The following is a 25,051-nucleotide window of genomic DNA, read 5'->3' on the forward strand; positions in this document are numbered from 1 at the left end:
AAGAAGAAGAAAAAGAAGAAGACAAATCCTTTTATTGTTAATATGTGCATAACGAAATTTTGTTCGGTAGCTCTTGGCACAGAAGAGAACACCCTTTTACATACATAAATATACTGTACATACATATACAGATACACTATAAGACAAGTGAAACCACACTATCCATGTGTGCAGGTGTGCAGAAATAATATGTGCAAAAAGTCACAGAATTGGATTTCACAGCTCTGGGGAATGAAACTGTCTCTCAGGCTGGTGGTACGTTTTCATGTTCCTATACAACTTTCCTCAAGGAAGCACGTCTGGCCCTCTTTTTGGGATCTGTCTAGCGTACACCGAGTCCAGATGTGGAAGTGGATTTCCCACAATCCCTTGTGGTGTTTTCATCACCCAGGCCAAGTTCTTTCTGTCTTGTGCTGTGTAGCTGCCATACTACACAGTCATACTAAGACAGATGATACTTTCTTTTGTGGCTCTGTAGAAGTTCATGAGCAGCTGAGAAGAGAGTTTGTTCCGTTTTAGCTTCCTGAGGAAGAAGAGCCTTTGCTGGGCACATCACACCCAGAAACTTGATGTTGTCCACACGCTCTACTGCCTCTCCGTGTATGAGGAGAGGAGCGTGCTTTGTCTTGCTGGACCTCCTGCAATCCACAATGACCTCCTTGGTGTTGCTGCTGTTCAGTACAAGGTTGTTGTCTAAGCACCACTGTGTCAGTTATTGGACACTCCTCCACTTTGGTCTGATTTGTGCAAAGGACATTGTTTGCACAAATCAGAAATCTTTTGGTTCGTTCAGATTCAGCTTTGGAAAAAGAAGCCATGTTGCCATGTCCTTTTTAAAGAGAAAAGGCTTTCTTCTGGCAACCCAACGAAACAACACCATTCTTTTTAAGACTATATTTCAGTTAGAAGAAACACTGTTTTACAACAGTTATTTTTTTGCCCAAATCTTGGCACCGGTAACTTGTTACCCTAGATACTTCTAAACTTCTGGCTACTACACTGGTTGTCATTAATGCCAGCACAGTGTTGGCCAGTGGTGGTTTTGGACTGATGTTCAAACAGCCGGAGATGACATCTACTGTTTCCTTAAGTCTCATCTCTCAAGGTTTGGCATGTTGCATGGGATGTTATACCAGTGGTTCTCAAACCTCTTCTGGTATGCTCCATTTCAGAAGAATATTAATAGAAAATATTAATAGAAAATCCAAATAAACATTTGTTTAAAGTAAGTATATAATATATATATAGCATCACAAAGCTCTTATTCATTTATTTCCTCCCTCTCTGGTCAACTTTATGTTTTTTCTCCTGGTTATCTGTGCCCCACCTATGATTTCAGGCTAATTTGTCTGTTTTGTTGTTCGCAGTTTTTGACCAGGTTTATAAATGGTGGATCCAGGCAAAGTAATGTAAAAATAATAATTTTAAAAAAAGAAGAAAAAAACTTTTGGAATGAGTAAAGCATATCCTACTTGAAAGCAATCGAAATTGGCTTTGTATGTAACGCACTTTCAGTAATTTCGAACAATGGCATTGCAAAGATTTTCACAGTTATTTCTGTATCTGTGAGTTTTAAAATCATGTGTGTTTTCTAAAAGTCCAAGCACATTTTTTAAGTATTAATTTGGTTTTTCTTTAAACAATCTTTTAATAAAAATGGATAAAGTGAACTCCAACTGTGGCGTCTTTAAACCACTTTTTAATCTTGTGCTGTCTTGCTCATGTTTAAATTTAGCAGACTTAAACAATTGTGAAGATTGCAAAAAAATCTGCGTATAGTGGTGGTGACCATTAGACCACATTAAAACCACACATGTGCTCACAGGAGCAGCAGCATTTGTGTCACTTCAGAAGACATAACTAACGTAGCCCACATTAATATATTATACAAATATACAAATACAAAAATACACCACTATACAAAGTTCACTAACATCTAATGTTTTACACTATGTGGACATCCTTTTTGCTCCCAAATGGGATACAGGTCCCCACAGTGTGACAGTGTAAAAGTATATATGTGTAAAAGACGCATGTCCCCACAATATGAGTAATTCAAGTACACACACACACACACACACACACACACACACACACACACACACACACACACACACACACCTTTGTGGGGACATGATCGTGGATGAAACAACAACTGCAATTACTTTGACATCATGCATTCTCTAGACTTATAGGTTTACCTTTACTATGATTGAATGTCTAAGCCTAACCCTAAAACCCATCCCTCAAACAGCAACTAACACGTGTACTTGGGACACACGTCCACCACCACCACCGCTAATATTACTCAGGGTGAATAAAAAAGAAATAAATGATACACTCGAAGTCATCCAACCAGAGATATGCGCTTTGACCCGCACATCCACAACACTTTGACCCTCCATCCCACAGTCAGGTCTGCGGCTGAGTGCAACAACGACTCTATTGTACAAGTAGATCCCGCTTCACTGCAACTTGCGGACCTCCCTCCCCCCAAAAAAGGGAGTGAAACGCGTTGTAAATATACGCATATATAAACACTCATCTGCTACCTCCTTTTTAATATTTCACAAAAGACCGAAGTCCGGAGGCTCGCTGCTTTTCCTGAGGTAACAAGTCCAGTTTTCTGTGGTGGAATATTAACTTTAAGTGTGCTTTAAGAGTGTAAGTGTCCGAGGTTTTTGCATCTGTGCCTTCAGAGAGCGGAACGGAGTGGGACGGACTTGGATGATAGTCAGGAGCTCCCGGTGCTGCCGTAAAGATCCCAAACTCTCGCATCTAAAACGACAACATGGGAAAGGTAAACGTGCTGTTTTGAGATGTTTTGCGGATTATGTGCTGAGTTGCTCAGTTAGTTTTGTTGTGCGTCTCTGATTTTTACCACGGAAAGATGCGTAGTAAAAGAAAACAAAACAAAACAAAAAAAGAAAAACAAGAAAAAAGAAAAGTTGTACGCGGGTTGGAACGCGTACAACTTCCACGTCTGTGGAAATAAAACACGAAAAGATGTGTTGTTGACGTGTATGCGAAGCATGCAGAAGTGGGCTAAGGAGACAGAGGGAAGTCTGCTTTGAGACCAAGCTCTCACTGAAGCTCTATGCTAAATTATTATTGGTAAGATGATGCAACAGGCACCCCCTCCCCTCTAAAAGTAAACCCACACTAACTGCTGCTTGGAGAAACCTGGTGCCACATGTGGCCTGAGCGATTATGTTTTTGGAGATAGCAAATCCGTTAAAGGATCATTTTTAATATGCTTACTGTACAGATTTATTTAATCTCCAGGGGTATCATGCAGAAAATGGACAATATCTACCACGCTTTGATTTTCCTCAGTTGTAGAAAACTGTTGATACAGCGAGGTAAAATTATATATCAGAGGCAAATTGAATGGACTCATGTTGAAATTGAATGGACATGTTTTCATGCTTTGATTAATTGAAATTAAATGACACCAAAACTGACATGGGGATGGGAGTAAATATGTTCGCTGTACATTTGGTAAACAAACCCTTAAATTAAGTCTTAGCAATTAAAAAAAAAAGAAACATTACCAAGTAGGGACGCACCAATCTAACTACTCCTAGTAAGTGTTTATCTGCTTGTATACACTGGAGTGACTGTGACTCACTGACTGCCTAAAGCTCACTGAATGAGGCCATGGACCTATGATGATGATGATGATTAAAACACTGAACTCATATTAATTACATCCAGCTCCAGATCAGTGAGCACATCATTACCAGTAAAATTCTACAGAAGCCTCCATTTTTAGCAGCCGGTTGTGCAAAGTGTTTTACTGCTTGTAGACAGTTTGTATAGAGCTGTAAGTACATGAATCACATACCTTTACATACCAGGGCTACAGCTGATGTGAATGATACCATCTGACAGATGGCCTAAATTGTCAAAATGCACTAAAGCAACAGCGTAAAGTTGCAGATCATTGTTAATCAAAACATCCCACACGGTGTTTAGTTGAATACTAAACATCCACTCCAGAAAAATCCACTCAGAACTCAAGCGATGGATATTTTTCTTCATTTTAACTGAGCCTGGTCTCATTAAAGCTTTAAACCTATAAAACTTCTATTTCTGCGTAATGATTAACTTCAGTATCTTGTGAGATTGACTAACAGGAAGAATATATCAGCTACATTCCTCTCTTTTCATGTCAGAGTATTCTCTGTCAGAGAATAAAACTATTCACTGAACCTGCCAGTTATTGTTTATATTTGAGGTGGGGGGAAAAAGATTAGATAGTGGATTCTGGATGTGCTTTTACTTCGGTGTGATTGTTTGGAGAATAATGTGTACTCTTTAAAAAGTGCTGAACTTTGTTCTGTTAATACATTTTGCTTCTTTTAGAAAGTTTTTGGGACCAATTACCCAGTCAGCATCTGCTTCATAGTGGTGAATGAATTCTGCGAACGCTTCTCCTACTATGGCATGAAAGGTATGCAAATAAATGCCTGGGCAATATTACAGTGCAAATCTATATAAAGCCCAAATAAAAGCAAGGTTTTCTGGATTCACAGAGGACTTTTAGCTTGCTACATTACAGTATATGAGCATTATTGGGGCAATATAATAGAGAGGCAACAAATAAGGTCTCTCTCGTTCCCTCACACGACCTCAGTTATCTCCACAAGTGACAGATTTACTTCAGCCGGATCACACACAAACACACATGTAAATACACCACGCAATTTCCTGCAGTTTTAAGCTGATGCACTGTGTCCACAGTTTCAGCTACTGACATTTCTCCTCAATCCGAGTGAACTTAAGACTCGGGGGTTTTATTTAATTGTACTGTCTCTAAAATGTGAGAGAATATTAAAAAAATAGACCCCAAATAGCTCATTTATTTCAGTCATTAGTAAAAATACCAACGGTATTAATTTTACTAATGAATAAAAGAAGAGAGATCGCATCAGAGAGGTAAGTGGTTTGAAAATAATGGATTACTGATATTCTGTAACCATCAGAATAACCAAGTTGTTTTGGATTGGCCTCTACGGTAATTTAAGAGCTACAAGCTAGCACAACTGCAGTCAACCAGGAAATGCCATCTGCTGACGGAGCTCAAGAGATGTAGTTGAGTGCTCGGGAAAAGCTAGGACGTCTGTTTTGAATGAAGATGTTGCTTAGTTAACAGTGTGAGTTGTGATGTTTGCTTTTGCAGCACACAAGGTTCATCTTAAACTTTCCCAAGCGACTCTCGTGTCTGTTATGGCTTATTTATTAAGAAAATGTCCCAACAGCTTTTTGGTTTTAGGTTAAAATGCCTTAGCTTACCTGAATGACAAACTCAAACCCAGAATGTTTACTTGTGGATCTTCTAAGGTTAAATGTAAGCACAGTGGGTGTCACCGATGTTTGGCTGTGCAGGATGAGCCACCAAAACACAGAGGTTGTGTCAGGATTACATTATTTAATGTGATGGTTTAACCTGCGATTAGCAAAGCTTAAAAAAAATCTATCTTATAACAGAATGTAATCATGTGGTATTGTTGAATTCATGAACTGCGGAGGATTCGCTGAAAGGATTCTGAGTGCAATAATACTTTTAGAATATGACAGTTCATGTTGAAGGCTTACGATGTATTGTGGTGTTTAGGTGTGGGCTTGGGCTTCTCCATCCTGTGAGCTGATTCACAGCTTATGCTTGCTCGTGTGTGTGTGTGATCACAGCATTGCTGACGCTCTATTTCGTCAACTACCTGAAATGGGACAAGGACCTCTCCACTGCTGTCTACCATGCTTTCAGCGGCCTCTGCTACTTCACACCCATACTGGGAGCTTTCATTGCTGACTCCTGGCTCGGAAAATACAAGTGAGTCTCTCAGCTGTAAATGCAAAAGTGTGGATTCAAGCAAATAACAAAAATACATTGTGCAAACTGTGTTCATAACTTGAAATCCTGACTTATAGCTAGCAAAAAATTTATTTTTCAATGGCGGAAACAGGCGCATTTTATGCATGTGCAGTATTTCATCATCTCCTTTTAAGCTGCTAGCTTTGCCTGACGTTGCCTGTTACTGGAGATGAATCATTCTGAGCACACATAGAGATTTTGAAGAAGGCCTGAATGCCCTGTACATAATCACAGCTTGCTCCCCACAGGACCATCATCTACCTGTCCATTGTATATGTGATCGGCCATGTGGTCAAGTCGGTTGGAGCCATTCCCACCGTGGGAAGCACCGAATTGCACATGTGAGTTGTCATGAGCTAATTCTATCACTCTGCACAATCACAGCCCAGCAGTGTTAGAAGAGGAAGAGGTAAGGAGGTGTAATAATTAATAATCCTTATTGCACTGAAGGAATTTGAGCATTGATTTCAAAAGTTTTGAATCAGGATAAAGTTATTTTTTTGGTCCATAAACGTCATGTCATTGATAAACTGATGCCCATCACAGTTCCCAATGCCGTACAGTTTCCCATAGTTTTCACTCAGCGATTCTTTGAGTGCCATTCATTCAGTCTCTTCTTTCTTTTCAGTACTGTACTGTTATTAATATACACTGTGTTGTAGTTTGAATCAGCAGTTTGTGTTTTGTGTCCGTGTGTCCTACAGTGCTCTGTCCATGTCAGGTCTGATACTCATAGCTTTGGGCACCGGAGGGATCAAACCCTGCGTGGCGGCGTTCGGAGGTGACCAGTTTGACGAGGAGCATGTAAGCCTTCTTTAGTTTGTTGACATATTTGTATTATTTTTATCGGTACACCAAGAAAACAAGGTTAACAGAAACCAATCCCAGCTATCTGATAACTTTTATATAACGCATTTTTGAGGTGCGGCCTAGTGATAACTACCTGCCCATCATCAAACATTAGCTACTGAGCCACACATACTTCTCAGAAGTTATCTGTGGCATGTAGGAATTGGCAGTTGCTCGCTAACCACTTTGTTACTGTGTAAAAATAATACTTTAAACTGCAGTGCTAGATTTACTTGGTGTTATTGGTGTCCAAACAGTGTTTAGGAACTCATCTGAAGGCTTATATACTCTTTAACACAACAGTGGTCATGTGGAGTTGTTGTAGCAATGTTAAACTCAGTAAGTGATTATGTTTTTGATCCCTTCTAGACCACAGAGAGGCAGAAGTTCTTCTCTATTTTCTACATGTCAATCAATGCTGGCAGCTTCCTGTCGACTATTATTACACCCATATTGAGAGGTGAGCGTATAGTCGTAGTTTTACAATGTTACATTATATCCAGTGAGGTCCGCTGTGTGAATAACACACACCACTCCTGCAGGTGACGTGAAGTGTTTTGGTGGAGACTGTTATGCTTTGGCCTTTGGGGTTCCTGCAGCCCTGATGGTTGTGGCTTTAGGTGAGTTTCCACTTCAACATTTACAGAGTTTTCTCCAAGTGCTTTTTAAACAGAGCAAGGGATTTTTCAACATAGCATTTCTAAACTTGACAGTTTTCTTTGGGAAGCATACATTATTTCTGTTTGTGCACAATAACAGAATTATTTCAGGGAAAAAATACAAAAAATGGTCAGGGTAAATATTATTAGCTCCCTGAAAAACTGACCTTTTTATCTGAGCATTAGCACAAACCTCTGCCGTGGCAGGAAAATCTTGTAAAATCAAGTTACACATAGCATAAAAAACATCAGTAACGGTTTGAGTTGTGACTTGGAAAAATTATCAGCTCAGACTAAAAAAAGGGATTGCTGATGCTCCCAAAGCAGGAGATGTATATAGAGAGTTATCACAGTGTATCATAGAAGTATCATCTAAAATTCAAAGAGAGCCACACAGCACAGAACAAGCCTGGCAAAGAATAGGAAGCGAAACATATAGCATCCATCGTATATCAAAGCTCAACATGTATCGTCCACTCACATTATTCCACGCAGCAATGAGGGCCTGAGTGACATAGTGATAGTCCCATCTCTCTTAACTTGAACACTAGTGCATATTATAAAGATATTGATTCTGAGTGCATCCAGCTCAGACGAGCGTCTGATTTTTCATCCTGCTCTGGGTTAGGAATAATAAAATTAATACGATCCAAACCTGGGCCCTACATTGTCCACAGTTTTTTTTTTACACAGCCCTTTCTGCTGTTTTTGAAATGCTTTAATTAACTTTTTCACAAACTCAGTATTTGGGCATGAAAATAGTGCCACTAATAGGCACTGAACTCACATGTTGTCCTTCTTCGATTAGAATCTTCAGTTCCATGTTTTTAGCAACGTGTTATTAACTGCAGTATGTGTGCTAATGATATGCGATGCTGCAGTATGAAAATATTGACCTATATTTCAAACCTGCCAGTCGCATTTCGAGATCTGAGCTTTATTCCAGGCTGTGATCAGCATGCTGAGCTTGCGTTTTCATGAGCCGGCCTTACACTTGATCAAGGTCCATCCACATTTGTCCTGACAGTCAGTTGTCTCTGCCTCTCGGTCCCCGTCACCCCTGATCCTTATGGGATTCATGCTTAACTGAACCCTCGCTTTGAAAACAAACTGTGATTTAATTCTTGAGAGGTCACAGACAGATCACAGTGAGGGTGAAGCAGAGGAGGAGCTTTAGTGCTAAAAGCCTGAAGCACGTTTACAGCATGATAGGTTTGATTACCCCAAAGCCTTCATTAGCAGCTGTGAGAGGACAAACCATCCTTAAATCGGTACTCAGTATTATTTTGGTTGTTCTGACATCAAGGCAATCACTCGCTGTGATCTTCACTCAAACAAGTCCAGTCTGACTCTTTATTTATCGTGCACAGTTGTCTTCATTGCTGGCAGCAGTCTGTACAAGAGAACTCCTCCCCAGGGAAACATCCTTTGGGAAGTCTGCAATTGCATTGGGGTGAGTAATCCCATACTTCTCCCTCGACTTATCTGAGAGCTGAAGTGCAAGCACGTTGATTTACTGCTTTTTACTGCCAAGAATCATTAAGAAAGATATGAATTTCACACTTTGGGGTTTCTGTCTGTGTTGTACACACTCCATTTTCATTCCAATTATTTACCTTTGACCTACAGTTTGCACTTAAAAATCGTTGGAACAAATCAAAACATGACCCACCGAGACAGCACTGGTTGGACTGGGCTGAGGAGAAGTACTCGGTAACGTCATCGAACTCCTTCTAGTAATTCATTGATGCGTAGAATTTTTTTAAAAGTCATCTAACCAGTGTGTGTGTGTGTGTGTGTGTGTTTTATTTTACAGATGCGTCTGATTCAGGAGATAAAGATGGTTTTGCGAGTTCTGGTGCTCTACATCCCCCTCCCAATGTTCTGGGCTCTCTTTGATCAGCAGGTAAGACAAAATAATAAATAATAATAAACTTAACTTGTAAAACAGAGTTACTTTTACATAATGCAATAAGAAGTCATAATCCAAAATCAAAAAGACAACTACACACAAATAAAATAACCGAAAACAGAAGACATTAAACCTTAACAGTGTGAATATTATGACAGGTAAGATAAATAAATACATTTCTAAGAATGAATTAATTTATTTACCGATTTAAAAATAGTTGCTGGAGAAATCCACAGCTCTAACACAAAATGTCCTTCTGTAATGAGCGTGCAGGAACAGATAAAATGTGTCTGAGGTGCGAGTAAATCTCAGTAGGTGTTGTGAACCACTGCGTTTTGCGGCCCCAAATGCAAGACTCAGGACACAGGAAATAAAGTCAAAAATCATCTTTTAATGCTGCAAGTTCAATGAAATAAACAGAATCCAAAACAATTACAGAATAGGACAATAAAATCCAAATGCCAGATATGTGAACAATGCAATTAAGGACAAGAGGAGTCTGAGACAACATATAAACAAGACAGTAAGGGGAGAGGGAACAGGTGGGGAAATAGCCAAAACTTTCAAAGTGAAGTAAAACTAAATACATGTTTCTGTGCCTGTGAAGGCAACTGTTGGTACCTACAATAATATAGATGAAACCCCAACAACCAGACGAACAAAGCACTTGGCAACAGTGGGAAGGAAAAACTCCCTTTTAACAGGAAGAGACCTCCGGCTGAATCAGGCTCAGAGAGGCGCAGGCATGTGTGGAGCTGAGGGGAGTGAGACACAAGGGTAGACACAGAGTATTGAAATAAAAAAAGGAAGCCACTAAACAAGTAACCACTATCAAGACAGGCTTATCAAGACACAAAATGATACGGAGAAGGCTAGATTACGCAAGAGATCAGAATATAAAACCAGTACTACATACCAACACACCTTCAATGACATTACTAAAAGCTTAAAAACAAACACAAAGAAAAAATGCTTTTGAAATTTAGAGTCCAAAAATGCAAAACCTTGGGTTTAAAACCCAGAACCATGACAGTAGGTAGCAGCAAGACCATGGAAGACTTTAAAACAGGGATGAAGAACTCCAGGTCTCAAGGGCCAGTGTCCTGCAGGTTTTAGATAGCACCCTGGGTCAACACACCGGAATCACATGATTAGTTCATTACCAGGCCTCTAGAGAATTTCAAGACATGTTGATGTCATTTAGGCATTTAAATCAGCTGTGATGAATCAGGTAGCCAGTGAATCGTAGTGAGGTTGGCAGTGATGTAGTCTTTTGTTTTTGATTTTGTTAGTCTGAACTCGTGTGTTTTGAATGAGATTGAGAGGGAAGAGTGACTTTTGGTTGGGAAAAAGACATATGAACCTTCACAATGAGCTGCTCTCCATTATGTATCCAAACCCCATACTTTATACACCATGTACTAAAGTTAAATGCCCAATGAAAATAAGCTCTAGGAATGTGATTAGCACATCAGTTCAATTCGGTTTTATTTATATATTGACGAATCACAACAACAGTCACCTGCATTGTAAGGTAAAGACCCTACAATAATAAAAAGAAACCCCACACCAATAAGACGACTCCCTGTGAAGGAGCACTTGGTGACAGTGGGAAGGAAAAACTCCCTTTTAACAGGAAGAACCCTTTGGCTCAGGGAGACTTGGCTATCTACCGTGACCGGTTGGGGATGAGGGGAAGAAGACAGGACAAAAAAACACACTGTGGAAGAGAGCCAATCATTAATAATAACTAATCATTAAATATTCTTAAGTATTATTTAAATTGTGTTCCACTGTTGTACTTAGGCCTTTATTTCCAGTTTAAGCAACATTTACAGTCACAGCTTTTACTTACTTTTTAATCAAAAAGAAAAACTTGCCTCAGTTCCCTTCCTACTTGGACAGACTGCATTCTGTGTCAGCACAAGATCAAGGTCTTGTGGCGAAACTTTCTTGCAAAATCCCATAAGTGTCTGTTATGTTCTCCTCTGACCAACAGTCAACACAACCATCTGATTATAGAAAAACCTCAAAGCCACATTCAACATTCCTGTTTCTCTTTCCTCCTGTATCCGTTTCTTCCTGTAATTCGACTGATTTAAAACTGATTTCTTAGAGGACATGTCAGAAATACACTATCCCTTTATTATTATTATTATTGTCCCTTCCAGGGAAAATGAGGAAATCCCATCTGCTGTGCCTTAAAGAAATTTGACAGTAACAGACGGCGTCTTTTCTTTATTGCAGGGTTCCCGCTGGACACTTCAAGCCACGAGGATGAACCTGGCTTTTGTAAGACCTTACTTACGTGAAGTAATGGTGTCAAGATGTTAAAAAGCTGATGCTGTATTTTCACATTGTTATCAGTGGGCTGGTTTAGATTAGCATCTGATATCACAAACAGGTCTTTAGAAGAGAGCTTTTCTTTGTTAGGGTGTTGCTGCAGTTTATCATTTTATTCTAGTTAATAACATTGTTTATGGCTCGTTATCAAGTCAAAAAATCATCAACTCATCAAGTTTAGATTTATAAACATAAAGTTTAAGTGTCTCTCCTGTCTTTGTCTTCTTTTATTATAGGGAAACTCCTTCGCTATTAAGCCTGACCAAATGCAGGTATGTGCAGCTTATTTGGCTCTTGCTGGGATGCAAATTGTGCGCAGTCTCTGCTAATCTAAAAAAGCAATAATGAACGGCAGAAAGTCCAGAGAAAAGCAGAAAATGATTGAGATGGATACAGATTTCTTAGCATATACTTGTAACAGTACTGATATATGTGTATGTATATGACCCAAAGTAATTTTCCAATGGTTTAGCAAGCAAACACACTGTGTTTCAATGCAAATTTTTACCTTTGGAAATGGGTTAAGTTAAATTTACTGTATATTGCAAGGATTCAGTATTTTATTTATCACTGGCTAAATTGTAAACTGCTGACAACGGTTAAACATGCTTTTCTGGCTGATCAGCATATTTGAATTTCAGTAAGAATGATAGATATTTTAATGTATTGTGGCTTTTTAAAAAACATTTCATGGTGCTCTATGCAGTCCCCTGAAAAACTAAGTACACCCTTACAGTTTCTATAGCTATTAAGAGGGTAAACAGCAGCCAGGTGCTGCTAATCAAATGCACTTAATTCATCATGAACAAGTGTGAATACTTCTATGGAAGCAGAATTGTTTATCAGTTTGCTGCTCTGGAGCTCTGTTAACACAATACCACAGCCTTCCCAGGAGTGGAAAATCCAAGAGCTACATTTCAGACTCTGTTAGCATGGAGTCTGTTAGCATGCTAGTTAGCATGTTAGATGCTAAAGTTCATCACAGTGCTGGCTTGTTTGTAAGGGCGGCCAGGAAAATGGCAACATGACTTAGGTTTGCAAAGTTGCATCTGGAGAAAACTCAAGAACAATGGAGCAATGTCCTTTGGATAGTGGAAGTAATGCATAGCTCCATGTTTGGTGAAGATTTTAAAAAAGGGACAAACACCTCATTCGAACTATGTTGATGGTGGGGTGATGATTTTGGCTTGTTTTCCAGCCACAGAACTTGGACACCTTGCAGTCACTGAGTCAGCCATGAACTCCTGTGTATACCAAAGTATTCCAGAGTGAAATATGAGGCCATCACCCTAACAGCTAAAGCTTGGCCCAAAATGGCCCATGTAACAGCACAATGACCCCAAGCACAGCAGTAAATCTACAACAGAATGACTGAAAAAGAAAAGAATCAATGTGTTGAAATGGTCCCGTCAACCCGATTGAAATGACTGTGGTGGAACCTTAAATGAGAGTTGTGCAAAAAATAATGCCCACAAACCTCAATAAATGGAAACAACACTGTAAAGAAGAGTCCTCCAAAATTCACCCACAATGTTGTGTTAATGATGAGAGGCTGATAAAGTACAGAAAACCATTACTAAAGGTGGTTCTGCATACTACTGAATCATGGGGTGGACTTAGCTTTTCTCAGGACTTCATAGAGAGCTGTAAAAACTTTATTTTCACATGAATGTATGTGATTAGTTTCTCCCTCCTCCTTTTTGTTTGTGGCAGTTTATCATGTCATAGTTACAGTCACAGTTTTATTCCTGTTAAGAAAAGCAGTAAAAGACGGTGACATGTTAAACTGCACTTGACCATTGGTCATGGCCTTCATTGCAGCCTTTATGGTCACTGGATAAATGCCAGACTCTATTTTTTTCTATTTATTTATTTAAAAGGGACAACACCGTTTGACATATTTCCAATACAGAGCACGAAATTGATGTGCTGCATTTAGAGTTTATAGCTCGTCCCTTATCCACTGAACTGGATTTTTATCCATTAGTTTCAGAATTTGGTTGTATAAAGGTGTCAGATGCTTAAATATAGACGGTGGTGCTTAGGCAATATGAAAAATTAGAAAATATCATCGAATGGATAAATAAACAAGCCGCTGAAATGGGCGTGTGGTGTTGAAGTTCATAGTCAAAATTTATGGTTGAAATTGATTGTAGTTTGCATTGCTAAAACATTAGTAGTTTAAACTACAAACTAGTTACAAAAACTTGCATAATGTTAAAAGCCACACTGTTATTACAGTCAAAAATAAACCAAAGCCATCAGGAAAAATTAAAATGTTTCTTTTTATCTCCAGTGTCAGCAAGCACTGCGGATGTCATGAGTGAGGCTTACCATGTGAGCCTTGCATTGCAGCTTCATTTATGCAAACACTCTGGAATACATCGTCAGTTGAATTAGTTTTACATGACCTGCCAGTAAAGAGCATTACACAACTTGACCATAAAGTGTTAATGGTTACTGCGTTTTTAAGCTTTAAGATTTAAAGACTAAGCATAAAAAAAGCTTCATGTTGTTCTGATATAAACAACCCGAGACTCTCTTAAAGTCACTCCCTCGTAGTCTCTGTTAGGTTTCAAAGCCAGTGTGCTTGAATACAGCACCATAATTGATGGAGTGTCCTGCATAGCTGTTATATACTTCTAATGCAGAACCTACCAGCTAATCTAAGGCACAGATTTTAAACATCCAGTGAAAAGAAACATCTCTCAAGTCCCCTCACTAATGAAGACCGATGTTTGACTAGGCTGTGATGAGGCTATTTTCATGAAAACACTTTTATGGTTCTTCTTCACTGCCATCTTTTTACAAGCAATACCGAATCAGAATCACTCTCTTTATTGACGCAACATTTATGATTTTATGAACTTTACAGAGCTTTTATAGAGTCATTAAAAAACTAATTTTCCTCCCCCTTGTTGTCTAGATGTTGAATGCTCTGCTGATTCTTGTCTTTGTGCCTATCTTTGACCTCATCATATATCCGCTCGTTAGACTCTGCGGACTCAAGATCACGTGAGTAGTGATTTTTTTTGGCTTTGTTTTATACTGCCACCTTTATTTCATTCAGGATCATCTTGTAATCTCGTAAAATGGAAAAAATGAAGCATGTGATTCCACATATATTTCTCAGGATTATACAATAGACAAAAAAAGAAAAAAGAAAAAGAAAAAGAAAGTTAACGATTGAGGGAAGTGTCTATAAACACAAAGCTAGTATACATTTACAAATGAATGTTTAATGAATGTTAAACATTTACTTTTAAACCCGACTCCAAAGTACTTCTCACAGTGTGAATATGAATTTCCATACTTGTTTCTCAGGTAGGGAAACAGAGAATGACCTTGCCTTTATTTTTTTTAAATGCTGTTATCTCAAGATCTTTTTGTGATGAGACAGTTTTTTTTTAAAGAAAATATTTTATTAAATGAATATAACTAGTTATTTTCAGGTTCATGGCATAGTTATGGAGAACTTGATTGCAGTGAAAGGAAGCACTGTTTCCCTCATCAGGTTACTGCTGGTTGCGGCAGATGGCCCCCCCTCCTCCCTGAGCCAGGTTCTGTTGAAGGTTTCTTCCTGTTACAAGGGAGCTTTTCCTTCCCACTGTCACCAAAGTGCTTGCTCATGGGGGGTGGGGGTGGGGGGTGGGGGGTCATATGATTGTTGGGGTTTTCTCTGTATGTATTATTGTAGGGTCTACCTTACAATATAAAGCACCTTGAGGCGACTGTGATTTGGTGCTGTATAAATAAAATTGAATTGAACTGAATTGAATTGAAGTTAACATCCACAGAATTTAAGTATACTTCATGAAGTTTGAGACTAGCTTTTCAACTCACTAGATGAGGTGGACTGGTCTGAAGGTTGCCTCTAAGAGTACACAGTGTGATTTTAATAGTGTCATACAATAATGTGTACTCATTGCCTTATACATGATCTTCCAAGGAGGTTACGTGTGGTGGGGCATGGTCTGCGGTGCCGTGCAAGGAGGGCGGACGCACCTGCACGACATCCTCAATTACGTCCGCCATCGTTTGTACTGACAACATATAGGCATATATGTAACTGTTCCCACAAAGTTGGCAGCATTAAACTTGGTATGCTGAAGCATTAAGAGTTCCCTTTACTGGAACTAAGGGGTGAAGCCCAGCTGCTGAAAAACAACCCCACACCATAATCCTCCCTCCTTAGAGTCAGACAAATACTGTTCTCCTGGCAAGAGCCAAACTCAGAGTCGTTCATCGGATTGCCAGACGGAGAAGTGTGATTCGTGATTCCAGAGATCACATCTCCACTGCTCCAAAGTCCAGTGGCGGCATGCTTTACACCACTGCATCCAATCCGATTTTTTTCTGTCTTGCAAAGCTGAGAAAGAAATTCAAGCTCACACATCAGTAAAAGCATCTTACCTTATGCATGATCCATAATGATACAGACACAGGAAAATAGAAATGCTTGTCAAAAACAGGATAATCTGAACATTTTAGACTTCCCAAAGTTTCCCAAATCATATTCTTAGTGGACCAATTTTCTTTTTAGAAGATCCTGACTTTCTGGAGTTTGCACCCAAGTGACGTAATACTTCTGAAAGTATCCCAACAATCAGATGATCCCCAATGAGCAAGGAGTTGGTGACAATAGGAAACAAGAACTCCCTTTTAATAATAGGACCAGACTTAGGGATGCACAGCCATAACAAGGAAATTATGCGACAGAGAGTTGGTCAGGGAGGACACTGGTGTGGAAATAACCCTTCTGATAAAATGATAAAGCCACGCTTTCAGAATATTTTAAAAAGCAGTGAAAAACAGGTAAAGGTGTTAACTGTTGGGCACCAACTCTCTCTGTTTTCAGACCTCTGAGGAAAATGGCCATGGGAATGGTGTTTGCAGCCCTGGCCTTCGGAGCAGCCACTCTGGTGGAGGTGAACGTTGTGGTACGTATGAGCAGCAATCATAGAGTGATTGCCTCTTGTTACAGAAAAGCACTCACACTCGGCAAAACCCTTACTGCTTATGTTTCCAGGAAAACCTGAATGTGTACAGTTCAGATGTATAATCATAATGGTAACTTGCAGTTTTAAAGTTCGGATGCCAAAATATCAACTTAACAGTATCATCTTTTTGCTGATATTAAGTACATTTGCTTTTTCTAGCATACCCACCTGAATCTTATACTTTAACTGTTTTGTTGTTGATTTTATCTCATAGTGATTGTCTAAACTGGTCAAATAGCGTTTTCCCTGATATTTTTCCATCATTGTGCTCTGATTTGCTTTTCTCTCTAATAGAAAACTGTGGTGAATCCTGCACCTGCAGGGAAGTGTCTCTTGCAGGTTGTCAACCTTGCTAAAAATGATGTCAGTCTGAAGGCTCCTGGCACTGATCTGTTTCTACAGTCAATCAAGTACCTTGAGGTAAGAAGAGTGCAGGTGGCTAAACTTTTCATACTTTTCACTGTTGCTCAAGGTGAATAGAATTAAAAACCACATTTCCCTCTCGTTCACATGTACAGTGGATTTTTCTTTGCATAAATGTCAGGAGTGTAGGCTGACCATTTCTCAGAGATCCAAGTATGTATGAGTGTGTGTGTTCTCCAGGTTTCATTACCCCTTTAACTTTGGCCTGCTGCAATTAGAAGTGTGTGTACCTTTTGAAAAAGCAGACGTGTACAAAACAATAAATAAACAGAATTTAACAAGTAATACATGTAAGAAGAGAGGGATAAGACAAAACTAAAACTCAGTGTGCCATTAACAGTGAAAATGCTATGTTAACTTTGATTCTAACAAACTAGTGTCTAAGCCTTGAGCTGTTCTACAGAAACAAGAGATTTTATAACTTCATTCTGGCAAATGAGTAAGTTTATAATTCAATTTTCTAAAAACATTAACTCTCTGGCTTCTCTCAGGACCCTCCTGGTTATGAGACTGTTCCACTGTCCAACGGGGAGCTGAATCTTGAAGTCACTGTAGTCGATGGAGGAACCTTTTCGGCTACCCAGAAGGTTGAAGAGAAAAAGGCCTACAGTGTCATCATTTACCATGGCGCTGCTGGAATCACCTACACATTAGTGAGTGTTCCTACGAGCTGTTACCACATCTTCACTTTTTTTTCCCAACACTGTTGACTATTGAGAATTAAATAAGCAATGAGTACATTGGATATTTTTATTGTGAGTTAAATAGAAATCATCAGAAAGCCACAGGGTACATAGAGTTTGGTTTTAAAAGTATTTAAAAAAATCGACATGAGGTCAGTGCTCTGATCCAGAAAGCAGGTTCAACAAACTCTGAGTCTGATCATAAACTCTGTGTTGGGAAACCGAGTTTCCTGTTCCAGTTAAATCAACTCAACTGTGAGTCGAGCATGTGCGTGTGTAGCGAGAGAAAGGCGTCATCGATGGAACTCTGATTCCATGATTCACCATGGCAACGGGTATATACAGAGCAGAGCCTTCAATTTAACATAGTTGGCCGAGAAATATGAATGAGCGTCACTGTGGACGAGAGAGGAGAAAAGATCCTGTCATCATTTCCCAACTTGAATTTCCTTAACATTTAAATTTTAAATTGAATTATTCGTGTCAACGGCTGGAAGGGCGGTTTGTTTGAGGAGCGGACAGAAAAGCAGACTACCGAGAGACAGGATGACAGGATTTAACAAAAAGCGAGCGTTTGTTCAGGCTGATAACTAAACACAAAAGCAAAAGGCAGAGGCGAACAGAGGCAAAAACTAAACGTTAAGTTGAACGGGAAAAACTAAAACTAGGCATGAAAACCATAACATGAACATAAGGATGAGGATGAAGAAAAACAAACACTTGAGAAACATGAAATCCATAGACATGACACAAAAAAAGCAAACGACCTGACAATGAACAAAGGGAGACAGAGGACTTAAATTCACAGGACGGTAATGAGGGAAGCGGAAACACAGCTGACACAAATGAACATGACACCACAGGGGAAGCAAAACTAGACACACTGAACATGGAACACAAGACCTTCAAAATAAAACAGGAAACATGACCTGGACCAGACAACATGGAAACAAACGTAACTAAACATACAGCCAATGCTATAAATGACTTAATACTAAATAATCGAAAACTAAAACATACCAACACAAAGAATTCACAGAAAATCCATAATCTCAAAAATGCTGGGTCATAGACCTAGCCCCCTGACGATTTAGCTATAACGTAAGCAGAACAAACTGTTTAAAAAAGTTGTTCATTATCGTTTAATGACTGTATTTCAGCGTGTACGCAAATTTAACAAGAAACGTTGTCAGAACACGTTCAAGTTCTCTGAAACTCTCTGTAAACTACTCTTAGTCCTACTGCACAATCTGAAAGCCATTTAAGGCTCATCTTTACTCACAAAGCTTGACATCATCTCCAACACGATGCCAATGTTGTCATACATTTTTCCATCAGTGTGACAGATTACAACACAACAGCAAATGATTCTTCAGTGTTTTTTGTGACTAAACCTTCATAGTTTTATTTAAACAGTGATTACCACAGGAATGGATGTGAAATATTTAACTGGACATTTCAGGGAACTGGCGAACACATAGAAATTAATGCATTTCCATACGTGCTTTAATATCAGCTGTCGGTCAGCTGGTTTAGGTGCAGCAGAAGAGGAAGAGTCAGAGAGAAATGATCCATTTAAATGAAATCTCTTTATGGAAGAGAAACCCCGGAGTTGCCATCATCTTGTGGTCGTGGAGTTAGACGTGTCTGCTCGATCAAATTAAATAAACACATTAAGCAGACAAGTCCGCTTAGCAGTTTGGTGCACCTGGTTCACACTGAGGTCAGTTAGTAAAGAAAGGCAAAAATACAAATGCAGAAATTCATATTAAGCTGTTTTATTGTGGGACTCGGTAACAGGAGATTAATACATCGGCACCATATGTACATCGTAACCACAGATCATTCTAAAAACCTACACAGAATAGAATAGATCTTTATTGTCACTTTTACAAGAACAATGATAGACAGTTTGGCATCTCACCGTAAGCAGCATGTAGATTTTTATATTAAAATTCCTTTAGAATAAGAGAAAAAAGAAGAAAAAAAAGAAAGAGAAACCAAAAAATTGACTTAAAGTTAAAGAGGTAGTGCAAATTGAGTAAGATGGTTGCATTATAATAAATACGGTTTATAAATAGAGGTAGGAATGTTAGTTACATTACACTATAATAAGTACAGTTTATAAATACAGTGGAAATGTCCATAAATGTTAGCAGCACAGTTAACCTTCAATCAGGAAACTAGAAACTTTTATTGAGTCTGTTTGTCTTTGACCTGATGGACCTTTAGCGTTAACCGGGTGGGTGAATCTGCATGCCAATAATAATAACATTAACATCAGTAAAAGGAATTATATTATTAATAGTCTCAGTGTAAGGAATCACAGATGTCCGCAAATTCCTGGATTTACAAAGAAGTGGAATATGTTTGAATAAAAAAAAAACCAACAAGCAAAAAGAGCGACCCAGTATTTGTTTCCATCATGGCTGCCACAACCAAAAGCCAATGAACACATAATGCACCAGCACTCAGTGGGTTAGGTCGTTGGCTCTACAAAGATTCACCACAGAAGTCTAAATCAGCTGTAAGAACCTGAAGGAAATACACAGACTCTCTATGAACGCTAATCTCCATTAATATTTATACAAGTTTCTAAAGTTTAAAGAATTTCATTGAGTGTAAATTGAAAATATGGCATAAATTACAAATAGTAGGTGTTGATGTTTTTTAATCTTTCAGGTAGAAGATCACATAACAAAAAACGAAGACGGGAATCCATTATTGAGGTAAAACCTTTTTTGCCTCGAGGCTGTTGCTAAGCTTTTGTGCTTAAGCTGTAAAGCATCTGAATCTGCCTCCCCTGCTGCTTTAAAATATAGGTCAACCTGGAATAATGAGGTTCGCTCACGAGTTCTCCTGGTTCATATTTAACAGGTTCCTCAACACACAGCCGGAGGCCTTAAACGTAACGGTGGGAGATAAGAATTTCTACATGTCCTCCGGTTACAATGTGACTCATAACAAGACCGTGCAGCGGGGCGAGTAAGTTGGATTTTTGGGAAGTGGTGGTCAAAACTGGAAGAAAAAGCTCTAATGCCAAATATCTGCTACGTCATTAACAGATAAAGCAAAAACAAGAGACATCACTTTTTTCATAATTCCATGTCCAAAGAGATCGTAATGTTGAAGTTGTGATTTTTTTTTGTTTAAAGCAACAAGCAGTGTTAATATTAGTTAAATCATGCTGTTTGATTTTTTTCCTGTAATTCACGTAACTCTTCTGCCCTCTGGACAGATACACTGATGTCACCTGCATTTCAAACTCAGGAAAGACCTCTAAACTTAACCTGGGCCTGCTGGACTTTGGCGCGTGTTACACTGTCATTCTCACAGAGGTCAGGATGCTTTCTAACAACTTCATTTAGTCGTCACAGATCATAGCAGTTTTACAGCCCTTCTGTGTCCCTTCTCAGGACGCGGGTGAAATTGTGCCTCACAAGATCGAGGATGTGAAAGCCAACAATGTGCACATTGCCTATCAGATCCCGCAGTACATCCTCATCACTGCTGGAGAGGTCATGTTCTCCATCACTGGCCTGGAGTTCTCCTACTCACAGGTGAAGTGATACACGCTACCTATCAGGATTATCTGTACTCTTAATGTTCCACTGAAAGTCTTTGTTTGGATTATTAAACACTGAAAGCTTTTTGGCTTCAAAGAAAAAGGCTTTCAAGGACAGTAGCTTCCAACCAGGAAAATTCTCCAAACTGGAATACATCTGGTTGGAAAAAAGGGAAAATTGTCTTACAACACTTTTGTCCATATTAGCAAACACAGGAAGCTTTATACTCAGTTAATATTTGAGTAAAACTATAGCGCTTAAATGTATTATCCCACTGCCCAGTGTAAGGTTTATGCCACAGCTGCCTTAAATTAACCACGTTGATAGAAAAATAATTCTTTATGTTTCTGTAATGGTTAATCCACCAGTATGCACAGACTTCAAATTTACTGCTGACTTCTCAGTGTGCCAGCTCAGTTTTAGGGTATAAAAATGTGAATTCAGTTGAAAAGGTTTTTTAAACCAATGTTTTTGGCAGATTTTGGAAATATTTGTGGTTCCATGACAGGTGGGCTAATAAAATTTGTTAAGCAATTTGAATACAAATTATTACTGAAGCAGAGTAAGATGATGTAAAGCATTTAGCTACCTTTTTATTCCAATTTAATGGCCATAAAGCTGACATCCACTAGCTTGCTGTGTCAGAGGAATGCTGCGTTTCAGAGCAACCTGTGAAATTAAAGACTGATAAACAAGACACGGGTTTTTAGAAGAGCTGTAGAAATACTTAGAAAACGGTGCATTTACTATTAAAATGTTAATCCACTGAACGTTGCCCAAGAAATTGATTTTCCCTCCAGATCTGTTTCTGTCATATTATTAAGATGTCAAATTCCTACTTCACGAATCTTTTAAATATGTGTACAGTCCCAGGGCTGCCAGCTGTCTTTATTTCTTTAATCCTGCATCTCTCTTACCTCCAGGCTCCAGCCAACATGAAGTCAGTGCTGCAGGCTGGCTGGCTGCTCACGGTGGCATTTGGCAATGTGATAGTGCTGATTGTGGCAGAAGGGGCAGGACTGGAACAGGTATGACTCTTGAAGGGCATTGTGGGAAACATTTAAACTCTTACACAAAAAAGAAGAAAGGTTTTTAATCACCGGCCACTTCATGTGGTATCCCTGTTCAACTACTCAGTAATCAAGCATCTAATCAGCTAATTGTAGCAACTCAGCTGCAACTGGCAACATGCACCTAATAAAGTGGCCGGAGAGTGTATAAACCCTAACTAGTGAAAATTACATCTTAACGTGTTGATAACTGGGAAGGAAGTAATCTTTATTGTAATTCAGTGAGACACAAAGAACAAAATTTGTTGTGTCTGTCATAAAGCAATATACTTAAGAGATAAAAACACTAAAACGCTTTAAAGTAACATAAAATAATAAAAGCCATAAAAACAGACTCTAATGGACAAAAAGAAAGATTAGAAGTACTTTGTACAAAAGTTTCATTATTGCAATGTATCATAAAGTAGAAATAAACTAAAGCTACCTGTGCACTGTAACAAGGTTTAATGGAGAGATATGGATGAACTAAAACAAAAGGATGTTTTTTGGGGTATCTTATAATCCACTGGAGTGTGTTTCTCACCTCTTTTATCCCACAATGTGTGTACCAAAAGTGTTTTCTTTTAAATTGCCACCCTAAATAAAACGTACGTTAGCAACTAAAACGGTTATGTGTCTTGGTGAGCAACAAATGAACTGCATCGGTTGCGAGCGCGTGCAGCGAACACTAAACTGTCTCTGTTATCTCAGTGGATAGAGTTCTTGCTGTTTGCCTGCCTGCTGTTGGGCGTCTGCATCATCTTCTCCATCATGGCCCACTTCTACACCTACGTTGACCCCGAAGAAATGGAGAAGCTTTACCTGGAAAACTCAGTGAGGGAGGAAGACGACAGTGACTTCAAGAAGAAAAACAACGAGATAGAACTGAACAAAACGGGGAAGAGCACCAGAATGTAATACCGCGACATTAGTCACACCTCATTATACTTTTGGCTGCTTTGTGCTTTATAAAGGTATTATTTTAGTGAAAATGAAACTCTAAGATGTGATTGTTGGAGATTTCTTGTGGTTTTAAAGTGTAGGACTCGTGACATCATTTAACATATGTTGTGAAAAACTCCCGTTTCAAACTTTATAACCTTACAAGGAAAGGACTTCCTGAATCAAACTTAAAATATGAAATAATGTTCGAGGAAGACAAAATAGTCATTTCTGCAAAATGATCAATAGTGTTATTAAAGCATGTTAATACTACACTGTATATATTTGCTGCATATTAACCCCATGTCAGAATGCTGTTCATGATAATCACAAGCTGTGCAAATATTGGACAGAAAGCATTCAGTTCGCTTTGTGTGCCTTTATCAAAATGATGTTTGATTTCCAGAAAACAAAGCTCATCATTACTAAATGCCTGATGTGATATGATCTCTAATTACAAGGGTTTTTCTGCCTGTTTGCACCTGAACAACTAAACAAAATGGAGTTTCTCAAACAAGTTTCAAGGGTCTGCATGTAGTGCAGCCAGTGTCTGAAACAATGTTTCAGTAGTAGTGGATACAAATACACAAATTTACAAGTTTGTCCCTCTAGAGCTGTCTTTTTTGAAGAAACAAAAAAAGAAAAGTCACATTAGCCACTTAAATTTTTAAAAAGTTTCAGTCTGGTCATTGTTTGGATCTTAGAAAGCAGCTGTTTCATTACAGAATCTCAACCACTGGATAGATTTCAGTCTTGATTTATCAGCTTTTGACTATAACTCATAACCTCAAAACTGCTTCAGAAGTCTATACAAGGGAAAACAGAAGGATTGTATTGACACGTGTCACATGTAGCGCTAATGGTTTTACCCTTTTACTCACACATACAGCTAGGTTTAGACTTTTAACATTGATTAAATGACTTTCACATATTCGATGCTTGAATCCTTTATTCTTGGATTGGCTCCCTTTGCAACCACAGACACAGTTTTAACGTACACATTTAAACCTAGACGGATTCATCAGGGGTACCTGGGGTTCAGCATCTTGCCCACGGGCACGTCAACAGCTGCAGGAGCTGGGGAGTGAACAAGTGACCTTCTGAATAGGAGACAATCCAAGCAGCTGTGAAAGGAAAGCTTTCTGAGGGCCTTGGGTCAGAAAGCAGTGAGGAGCGTAAGGGATCCATACAGGAGCTGAAAAGGAATCTACTGAAAAAGTCCACTTTTATTCATTCAAAGTCTTTTTTGCATTCATTTGTAGCAATTTTAGTCCTTGTATCCACCTGTGAATGATTTCCCTGTAAAGCTTTCTGCTTTGCTGACGATGAAGTGAACTCTGTTTCTTTCTGGCAGGTTGGGGAGTTTAAAATTGTGCAGAAACATCCAGTTTTATTTTTGCATACATAAGGATTTCGTTTACTGATGACTTTTTGAGAATAGGCAGAAAAATCACAGATATGAAAAAAAGGGGAAAAATTATGAAAGAATTTCATGCTACTGTTCATGCTGCTCATTGGGACACTTCATCATCACAGAGCCATCTTTGCAAATCATCAAGTGTGCTGTTAAAAAACAAAAAGAAGTATGATGCAAAGTGCTGTATGTGTGATTTTTTCAAACCTGCAAAAACTGATGTTTTTTGCCTATGGTTTGTTTTTTGACAATATGTGATGTTTTTTTATTCATGGAAAAGTGTAATTTTGATTTTTCCTCTAAAGTTCTGTAAATAAACTTGTTTTGTGATGT

The 25,051-nt window shown here is 38.8% G+C and overlaps 1 protein-coding gene across 1 annotated transcript; it reads left to right on the forward strand.

The window, feature by feature from the left end:
- The first annotated feature begins 2,743 nt into the window (after positions 1-2,743).
- slc15a2 (solute carrier family 15 member 2) lies at positions 2,744-24,989 on the forward strand. Its single transcript, XM_063497828.1, has 22 exons — positions 2,744-2,800; positions 4,369-4,456; positions 5,695-5,836; positions 6,127-6,219; positions 6,583-6,682; positions 7,097-7,187; positions 7,270-7,347; positions 8,757-8,839; positions 9,016-9,099; positions 9,203-9,292; positions 11,546-11,590; positions 11,878-11,913; positions 14,568-14,656; positions 16,500-16,581; positions 16,936-17,061; positions 17,556-17,717; positions 20,430-20,476; positions 20,625-20,732; positions 20,986-21,085; positions 21,164-21,307; positions 22,237-22,341; positions 23,074-24,989. Exons 1-22 carry the CDS (start codon positions 2,792-2,794, stop codon positions 23,278-23,280), a joined length of 2,109 nt encoding a protein of 702 aa, XP_063353898.1. The 5' UTR covers positions 2,744-2,791; the 3' UTR covers positions 23,281-24,989.
- The last annotated feature ends 62 nt before the right edge of the window (positions 24,990-25,051 follow it).

Source organism: Pelmatolapia mariae, linkage group LG16_19 (assembly GCF_036321145.2).
Source record: "Pelmatolapia mariae isolate MD_Pm_ZW linkage group LG16_19, Pm_UMD_F_2, whole genome shotgun sequence".
Taxonomy (NCBI): Eukaryota; Metazoa; Chordata; class Actinopteri; order Cichliformes; family Cichlidae; genus Pelmatolapia; species Pelmatolapia mariae.

Bases quoted from the DNA above. Each gene is read 5' to 3' on its own strand.
- slc15a2 (XM_063497828.1), top strand. The intron at 4,457-5,694 runs GTATGCAAATAA...GTGTGATCACAG, and splicing joins CTCCTACTATGGCATGAAAG to CATTGCTGACGCTCTATTTC. The intron at 22,342-23,073 runs GTATGACTCTTG...CTGTTATCTCAG, and splicing joins AAGGGGCAGGACTGGAACAG to TGGATAGAGTTCTTGCTGTT.